This window comes from Elephantulus edwardii, unplaced genomic scaffold, assembly GCF_000299155.1.
Source record: "Elephantulus edwardii isolate Elephantulus edwardi_28Jun2011 unplaced genomic scaffold, EleEdw1.0 scaffold00066, whole genome shotgun sequence".
Taxonomy (NCBI): Eukaryota; Metazoa; Chordata; class Mammalia; order Macroscelidea; family Macroscelididae; genus Elephantulus; species Elephantulus edwardii.
The window spans coordinates 12,204,997-12,215,138 of NW_006399816.1; the positions used below are offsets into that span (position 1 = coordinate 12,204,997).

At 40.8% G+C, this 10,142-nt stretch overlaps 1 protein-coding gene across 1 annotated transcript in view; it reads left to right on the forward strand.

Moving 5' to 3' along the window:
- UACA (uveal autoantigen with coiled-coil domains and ankyrin repeats) overlaps positions 1 to 9,696 on the forward strand; it is a 62,735-nt gene extending 53,039 nt beyond the window's left edge. The window contains exons 19-20 of the mRNA XM_006888345.1: positions 4,210 to 4,275; positions 9,625 to 9,696. Of these exons, the coding sequence (XP_006888407.1) occupies positions 4,210 to 4,275; positions 9,625 to 9,696 (138 nt within the window). The remainder of the gene's footprint in view (positions 1 to 4,209; positions 4,276 to 9,624) is intronic.
- Positions 9,697 to 10,142: the final 446 nt, after the last annotated feature.

Here is a 10,142-nt window from a genome sequence, read left to right on the forward strand (position 1 = left end):
AAAAAAAGAAAGAAAGAAGAGTTGCTTATACTAATAACATCATTTATGCATAATAACAACATGATGCATGATAACCTTATTTATTCGGTGCCTCCTTTGGTAGTGCCTGGAAGCAGGAGCGGCATCCACTTCTGAAATGGCTTGCCTCCGCAAACTATGTATGAACAGTGCTCAGGCCGTTCGTTCATAGGGTCGCTATGAGTCGTCTATGACTCTACAGTACCAAACAACAACAACAACAACTTTGGTAGTAGGATAATGGCTACCTTTGAGTGTGGTGTTGGAGAGGAGTACTAAATGTCCCATGGTCTGCCAAAAGAACAATCTCTCTTAGAGGAAGTATAACCAGAGAGCCCCTTAGAGGCAAGGATGATGGAACTTTCTCTCCCTTTGGGCATGTTGTCAGGTAGGGCCAGGCCTTGGGAAAAGATAGCATATTGGGAAAGGTAGAGAGGGTCAGAGAAAGAGAGGAAGATCCTCAAGGAGGTGAACTGACATAGTGACTGTAGTAATGGACTCTTGAGCATATCGGAAATCCCGAGGATGGTGCAGGAGAGGGCAAGGTTCAGATCTATTGCTCATAGAATCACTGTGAGTCATAATTGACTTGAAGGCACCTAACAGCACCAGCAGCTGTGGTGGCCTAGTCTGTAGAGAGTTGTACCACTGAGCCAAGGCTCCACTTCTCACCCATTTGACTCTCCTAACAGCTCTGCAGAAGAAAAGTGGACAGCCTCCTCCAGTGAGATTTATGGCCTCAGAGACCTGCTGGGTCAGCTATGTGTTGCTCAGGAGCACTCACTGAGTTTGAGTTTTGGATGCTAAAAAGGAACTCTGGTGGTGGTGATTCGAATCCACCAGCAGCTCTGAGGGAGGAAAATGGGCAGGGTCTTCTCATAGCTTACAGCCTCTGAAGTCTACTGGGGAACCACCTATGAGTTGGATGCCACTCAGTGAGAATGCTAACCTTATGACACTGACTGGAACGTGGGCTTACACTCAGCAGAGTACTCCTTAGGATGGCATAGGTTTGCCCAAGGTTTTGTTATTTGGTGCATGGGGTTGCTAGGAGTTGGCACCAATAACACATGCTAAATGTTACTTAGCAATAACAGATGCTAAAGAAAGAGCCCTAGTGGCATAGTAATAACCTGGAGGGCTGCTAATCAAAAGGTTGGCAGTATGAATCCACCTAATCGCTCCAAGGGAGAAAGCAAAACAGTCTCCTCTGGTAAAGATTTATAGCCTCAGAAACTGATGGAACTCCACTGTGAGTCAGCTCACGACAGTGGCAGCAGGTTTGGTTCGATGCTACAAAGGAGACGAGCTGGTGTTCTGGGTTACACGTCTCTGCTTCTGTAAAGATTTCTAAGTTTAGAAACCCCAAAGGACAGTTCTCTAGCCTGTTAGGGTCCCTGTGACTCAAGGGCGGTGGGTTTGGTTTTGATAATATGCTAAAAGAGCCCTGGTGGCACACGGGTCAAGCACTTGGTTGAGAGACAGAATGTCAGGGGTTCACACCCACCGACTAACTGCTTTGCAGGGGAGAATGTGGCTGCAGCCCCGCGTCCTGGGAGCAGTTCTGCTCCCTCTCAGAGAGTTGTTGTGCATCAGAATTGATTGATGGCAGGAGATTTTTTTTTTCACATAATGTGTCTCTAAACTTTATCATAATCACAATCCCAGAAGGCAGATTCTAACTTTCCTTTTTAGTTCTTAAAGAAACAAAAATTAAAATGCAAGCCAGTTGACTCCAAATCTAATATCTCTCACACCTTCTCTAAAATATTAGGCCACTAAACAGAAGGATTTTTTAAATAAAATTTTTATCAAGATTTTTAAAAAGGCATTTTTATGGTTTGATACTTTATGTCTGTGGTTGTGGTATTAAAAGGAACCATGTGGATTTTAAAGCCCCATTCTAAGCCACATCACTTTAAAGCTAGGGACTCTCTGTTTTCCTCCTGAGAAGGGGTGGGTACAGTCAAACTGCCAGCCTTTGCATTAGCAGGCTGAGGCATCATACACTCTATGGCAGTGGGTTTGGGGAGCATACAGATTATTGATGATGGATTGCAGATGTAAATTTCATCCAAAGGGTATAGTATTCCCTTTAGTATTTGGAAGTATTTATAAATAGTCAGGTTTATAACACTTTGCTAAGCACTGTCAGAAATAAAGAGAATACTTACTGCTTTAGCCCTAAGAAGTTACGTTGTTGTTGTTGTTATGTGCCGTTGAGTCGTTTGCGACTCATAACGACCCTATGTACAACAGCCCTAAACCCTGCTCTATCCTGTGCCAATCACACTGCCTCTGACACACCCATCCCGATTACCCCAGTCACTGAATCAATCCACCTCATAGAGGGTCTTCCCCTCCTGCGCTGTCCCTCCACTCTGCCCAGCATGATGTCCCCCTCCAAAGACCTGTCTCTCCTTACAACATGTCCAAAGTATGTCAGGCGAAGTTATAGATAATTAAAAAGGCAAAATATGAAGAGTAAAGTAAGAGCTGTCAGATAGAGAACTGGAAATGCAGTGCAGACTCTCAGTAATGGAGGCCCTGAGAAGAAAAGATTACTTGTGTTGAGAACTAGTTTCAAAGAGGAAGGGTTCATATAAGCTGAACGTACAAGATAGATTTTTTTTTTTTGGTCATTTTTTTCCTTTTTATTGCGATTTGAGGAAAAGTTTACAGGACTTACAGTTGTATTCCAATCAACCATTCATATTCTTATTGCCCCTCTGTGGTGTGGTTTCCATTCATGCTGCCCTTGTAGGCTTTTTGGCTGATTGTTCAGGGACTGAGTGCCTTCTTCGTGTTACTGTTCACTGTGCAGATCTGTCTACTGCTTGGCTAAAAGTGGTGCCACAGGGGTGAGTTCAGCTCCAGGCTCAAAAGACAGCTAAAGACCATGGGCTCAGGGGAGATAGATGGCATTTTGACAGATGGCCCAGAAGATCTTCCAGGCAAAGGACATCTTAGGAAGAAAGCTACTGAGGTGGAATCACCTTGGCCTGCTCTGGGGCCAAATAGACTGTCGATTATAGGAGCACTATTCGAAAACAAATTGTGGGAGACGTTAAGAACTGAGCCAGTGAGTGTGGGGTCTTTCTTAGATGTAAAGAAGTGTGACTCAAGGTCTTTGAGCCACGATGATATCAGGAAAGACCCACTTTAGTCTCAGAAACGTGGTAGGGAGTTCTCTTTAGAGAGAAAATGGAAAATTTCTGTAATAATCTAAAGTATAAATAAATGCCTACACTGTTGTTATTGTTAGATGCCCTTAGCTTGAGCCCCACTCATAGCACCCCTGCGTACAATAGAACAAGACGCTACCTGTGCTTGCATCTCCTCAGTCTCTGCTCTGCTTCAGCCCATGGTAGTCACTATATCAAGCAGTCTTTTTGAGGGTCTTCCTTTTTTTCCACTTTATTTTTCCAAATGTAATGTCCTTTTCAAAGGGCATACCCGATAACATGCTTGAAGTATTATGTGCTATTAAGTCTGTGTCACCGTTCCTTGCTTTTAAGGAGCACTCTGTTTACTCTTCTTCCAAGGAAGATTTGTTTGTTCTTTTTGGCAGTGGTAGTGTATTCAGTATTCTTGGCAACACTATAGTAGTTCAAAGGTAAAGATTCTTCTGTGGTCTTCCTTATTCATTGTTCAACTTTCAGATGCATATGAAACAATTGAAATGACCATGGCTTGAGTCAGGCATCTCCGACTTTAAACTGACATCATTATTCTTTAGCACTTTTAAAGAGATCCTTGATGGCAGATTTGCGTGATACAATACATAATTTGATTTCTCAACTGTGCTTCCATGAGTATTGATTATGGATCCAAGTAAATTAAAATCCTTGACAACTTCAATCTTTTCTCCATTTATCTGTTAGTTTTTAGTCCAGGTGTTCAGGTTGGTTTCCCCCCTCTTTTTACAGTATTAAATGTATCCCTAAAGCATTTCATGTCACATAGAGAAAATGGCATTGGTTTTCCTGTAAATATTCAGATGTACCCATCAAAGGAGTTGCTGCACACTTATGTTGTACACTTGTACATGTGGGGGGCTATGGTGGTTTGTGGGGGTGTAGTGGAAGTACCTCAGTCTTGTTGCCCAGTTGCCGCATCTGGCCTGAGAATAGCATTGTCCGTAATGTGAGTGATGATTTTTCTGATCTCCCCATCTCTTCACATTTCCAGGATGCTGACAGGCAGCACCAAGAAGTAATTGCGATTTATAGGACACATCTCCTTAGTGCCGCACAGGTAAAGAATTCTTCCTCTTGGAAAGGAATCTCCTCACCCCCGCCCCCCCACTTTTCTGAAGGAGTGCAGAAGATTTTTTCTTCTTATTATTTTTAAGTAAATTTTCTGAACGGTATTGATATTTAAAGTAGCTTTATCCCATATGCTTATTTAAAAAATAATTTCATTCCCTTTAATCGTGATTGCATATCTAGGAGAGAAATTGACAAAGCTATATGGCAACACAGTATCTTAAATTTAGTGTTGTCTCCATCTGCTCATCACTCAGTCTGTAGACCGTTTGGCAACATACGATGGCAGCACTCAGTGATGGGGTTGCTAGCAAGCATGGTCCCTCCACATCTACCCGGCCGTCAGCTTAGAAAGGAGAGGGGAAAGAGCCCTGTGGTTCTTAGAAGCTCACGAATATTTCTCAGGAATAGACAGTATACTAGAGAGTATAGGGTACGCATAGAATTGTACTAATTAGAAGATCATCAGTAATATTTCTTTATTGAGCTTTAAACTCCGTGAAGCACAAGATTTAAGAAGTCCATTCTTTGGGGCATGTACTTAGAAAGGTATTAAAATCATCCAATGATGATTAATTTTCTAAAACATAATGCGTGGGAATAATTATATGAAACACGTTGTGAATGAAGAAAAGTGTAAAACACTATGTATATGAACTTTGTAAGCAAACTCATATATGTGTGTATAATTAATATATATATATATATAAAAGAATAAACAAATATATCCGGGGGGGGGAAAAAGATACGTATTAAAGTTGTGCTTACAAATGATGAAATTATGGAAGACTTTATATTTAGTGCTTTACAAAAATCTGTCTCCTGAGTTCTCAGAATAGGGTTTTCAAGGTGTAATAATGAGACCAGGGCTGAAACAGAATTTTGAAAGTGATCTATAACATAACTTAAACTGTTTCAGAATTTGAAATGTATTGAGCCACACTATTTAAAAAAAGTGAACAGATATTAAAAGCTTCAAAGAAAGGTAGATGAAGTAATAAAAGCAATTAGATGAAATAAAAATGAAGTAACTTTATGACATCTAATTTTTTAAATTGAACTCTGCCTTTTGTGTAGGAGTTGGGGGAGAAACCAACGAGCAGAAATAATTGGTGATGGGGAGCTTGTCTCTGGTTGTGCTCTTTTAAAATACATGGAAGGATAAAAAGCTGATGTTTGAAAGTATATTATAGATATTAGAGAAGACTGTTGGTAGGCTCCAGCGTATGGAGTTTGTCTATTGTTTTGCTAGTTGCAGCTATGGTAAGCTCACTTGTGCTGGGTAGAAATGCTGCATGGGATGCTCAAGGTGGTGGCCTTTGGAAGCAGGCCATCAGACCTGTTAGGCACGGGTTCAGATGCTCAAGCTTTCAGCTTGTAGTTGAGTGCTTAGTCATTTGTGCCAACAAGAGAGTTCTATAGGGAGTTTAGGTGCAGAAATAGTATAAAAGCACAGGAGATCTATGTTAGAGAGAGTGAGGCACTCACTTTGGTCAGACATTAGCCAAGCAAAGAGAAGCACATTCCCTGCCTCATAGACACTGCAAACCGTGGAGCCTTCCGCTGTCCTCCTAGTGAAACAGAACAGAAACAATTGGCATCCAAAATACTTTTGCCTTCTGGCATCGTGTAGTTAACTAAGGAATTCAGTTTAGTTATCTATGGCTAATGTTCAAAATTTAAACATCTTGCTACTACAGAAACAGATTTTGGAAGCAAAACTTTTTGTATTAATAGAAATTATTTCAAATGCTCAAGCAAAGACACCCCGCCAAACTCCCCCCTACAATAGTTGAGGCTTATAAACTTGTATGTAGTCAACCTCTTGCCATCTTTTTAAGCTAAAATTATTTCTTTCTGAATATAAATGGCTAATGTGCATGAGAAAAGATGCCCAACCTTATTAGTAATGGAAAAAGTGCAAATAAATAAGAAGGTACTCTTTTTTTTTTTTTTAAGCTTAAAGCAGCTTTATTAAGGGGGTTCCCAGGGGGGAATCTCTTGGTCTGGAGAGACAGACAGACCAGGAGAAAACCACCAGAAGGTACCATTTTTCACCTGTGGCATTGGCAAATAATAAACAGGTTCATCATTTATAACAGTAGCCAGAATGTTGCAGAAAATAGAAGTATATACTCTGTTGGTGGAAGTTTAAATTATTATTGTAGTCCCTTTAGACTAATTTTGTAGTAGTTGGCAAAATTAAAAGTTAGACCTACAATTTCTTCTCTAGGAATCTATCCATAAAATTCAGAACTACCTCAACTGTCCATTATTGAGGAAGTAGGTAAAGAAATTGTAACACAGTGAGATATTATACAGTAATTTAAAATAATTAGGTAAGTTTAAGGGAGAAATATAATATTTAAGGGGGAAAGGCAAGCTGCAAAATCTTTGTATGATCCTGTTATAGAAAAAGATAAAAATGAGGATATTTTTCATGTTGCTTATTTGATTAAATTAACATTTGTTATGTTGTTGTTGTTATGAGCCATTGAGTCGCTTGCGATTCATAGCGACCCTATGTACAAGAGCCCTAAACTCTGCTCTGTCCAGCCTCACCGTCTCTGACACACTCACTCCCACCACCCCAATCACAGAATTGATCCATCTCATCGAGGGTCTTCCTCTCCTGCTCTGTCCCTCCACTCTCCCAAACATGATGTCTCTCTCCAAGGACCAGTCCCTCCTGACATGCCCAAAGTATGTCAGACAGAGCTTCAGAATGCTTGACTCCAAGAGGCATTTCAGCTCTCTCTAGGAAAAACTTGTTTGTTCTCCTAGAAGTCCCTGGTATATTCAACACTCTTCTCCAGCACCACAGCTCAAAGGCATCGATTCTCTTTCTGTCATCCCTAGTCACTGTCCAACTCTCTGATGCATAGCACATAATTGAGAAGACTATAGCCCAGATCAGGCGCACCTTAGTCTCCAGCCTGACTCTTTAGTACTCTTGAGAGGTCCCTCACAGCTGACTATCCCAATGCAATTTGTCTCTTGATTTCCTGGCTGCTGTTACCAAGAGTGTTGACTGTGGAGCCAAGCAAACTAAAACTTAACTATCTCAGTCTCTTCACCATCCATACTGATGCTGCCAATTAGTCCAGTGGTGAAATCTTCGTTTTCTTGATGTTGAGCTTCAATCATATTGAAGGCTGCTGTCCTTGACCCTCTGCAGTGAGTGCTTCAGGTCTTCCTCAGTTTTAGCAAGCAGGGTTGTGTCATCCGCATAATGTAGGTTGTTGATGACTCTTCTACCAATCCTGTTGCCACATTCCTCCTCGTACAGCCCAGCGTCTTGTATGATCTGTTCTGCATACAGATTGAAAAGGTATGGAGACAGAATACATCCCTAATGGACCCCCTTCTTAATTTTAAACCATGCAGTATCTCCTTGCTCTGTTCTGACAACTGCCTGTAGGTCCAAGTATAGGTTTCGCATTAGCATAATGCGAATTCTGGGATTCCCATTCTTCTCAGAGTCAGCCATAGCTTGTTGTGATCCACTCAGTCAAAAGCCTTTGCATAGTCAGTGAAGCACAGATAGACATTCTTCTGGTATTCTCTGCTTTCTGCCAAGATCCATCTAACATTAGCTATAGTATCCCTAGTACCCCAACATCTTCTAAATTCAGTTTGCCTATCTGACAGTTCTCTGTTGACATATTGCTCCAATAATTTTTGCATAATTTTCAGCAGGATCTTGCTTGCATGTGATATTAATGATATCGTTCGATAATTTCTGCACTCTGTCGGATCACCTTTCTTTGGAAGGGGAAGAAATACTGATCTTTTCCTGTCAGTTGGCCAGCTGGCTGTCCTACACATTTCTTGACACAACTTAGCACATCCAGGGCAGTGTCTGTTAGTTGAAATATGTCAATTGGTATGCCGTCAACTCCGGGATCCTTGTTTTTTGCCTATTCTTACAGAGCAACTTGAACTTCCTCCTTCATCACCACAGGCTGTTGCTTATATGTTATTTCATTAACTTCTTCTGTGTCAGCCAATTCCTTCTGCTACAGTGACTCTGTGTACTCTTTCCATCTTCTTTTAATGCTTCTTGGATCACTTAACATTCTACCCAAAGTATCCTTAAGTATTACCATCCATGGCTTCAATTTGTTTTTCGACTCCTTCAACTTAAACGCTGAGCGAGTTCGGCCCATTTTCTGATTCCAGCTCTCTGCACATTTCATTATATTATCTTGCTTTGTTGTCCCGAGGTACCTTTTGAAATTTTCTGTTCCTCTCTTTGTTTTCTTGGTTTTTTTCCCTTTAGCTTTGGCTTCTCAGCTTTCTCATGCAATATTCAGAGTCTCATCTGACATCCATCTTGGTCTTTTCTTCTTTTTCAGCCTTTGTACTGATCTTTTGCATTCTTCCTAGACTATTTTCTTGATATCCTCCCAGAGCTCATTTGATCTATGCTCATTGGTGCTCAAGGCCTCGGACCTGTTCCTGAGATGGTTTGAAATCGAGTGGGACAGACTTAAGGTCAAATTTTGGTTCCCATGGATCTAATTTTTCTCAACTTCAACTTGAACTTGCATATTAATAGTTGGTAGTCTGTCCCATAATAAGCACCTGGCCTGGTTTTCACAGCTGATATTGAGCTTCTCCAGCGAGTCTTTCCACACATGTAATTGATTTGAATCCTATGCATATCATCAGGTGAAATCCATGTGTATAGCCTGTGTTTGTGTGTTTTTTTTAAGGTATTTGCAATGAATAAATCATTGAATGTGCAGAATTCTATCATTCTATCTCCAGCCTCATTTCTCTTACTGAGTCCATGTTTTCCAGCTATTGATCCTTTTTCCCTGTTCCCAACTTTTGCGTTCCAGTTGCCCATTATTATTAATGCATCTTGATTGCATGTTTGATCAATTTCTGATTGCAAAAGTTGATAGAAATCTTCCATTTCCTCCTCTTTGGCTCTGGTTGTTGGTGCATATAGTTGAATGATAGTGGTATTCACTAGACTTCCTTGTATGTGTATGGATATTATTCTGTAGACTTTGCTCATTTATAACTTACACTAGTATAAATGTTAAAAAGCCCCTGTTGTCTAAGACTTAGAATGAGACAGGGAGCAGGGGACATTGGAGAATGGGTATAGGCTTATCTGTCTGTGTTCTGACAGTAGAAGTTCATAGCAACTAGCGTGTACCATTTTTTTTAGCATGTACCATTTTTAAAGGGACTTTCTTTATTTCCATTGTAGACAGCTACTTTCCCTCACTCCCTGATAATACCAATAGCACATCACCATACAAAGCCTTGCCTTGTGTGCAGGAAGATGACATAAAATAAGTCCCCTCTCTTTTCTCTGCAGGGCCACATGGATGAAGATGTCCAGGCAGCCTTACTGCAGATCATACAGATGCGGCAGGGCCTCGTGTGCTAGTGGTCAGCACTGTGCCGTATCCCACTGGTGCTGATCCTTCCGTGCGTGACTGCGCAGTCTTCCCCGGCCTTCCTGTGCTGGCTTGATGAAAATAAAATATATTTTGTTGCCTCAGCAAGGTTTTTATTTTTTTAATTGGATGAGTGTGCTACTGAGTTTTTCTATGTCTGTTTAGGCAGATATTCAATATATGTATATTTTACAGTTTGGCAAACAGCCTAACACTTTGCCTTGGATTGACTATATATTTTTAAACCTTGAGTCCCTAATAAAACATGATTGGGTCTGTATGAAGAAGGTTTGGGCTGGGATAATTGTTTAAAGATTTCTTTCAGAAAAATTAATTTGGTCGGTGGCCATTTTTTAGTGGATCAAAAGACCTTTCCAATTGTCATTGGCGCCTTGAGACTAATGTGGTTTTGAGAAACGCCTTGTAACTTGGCTGG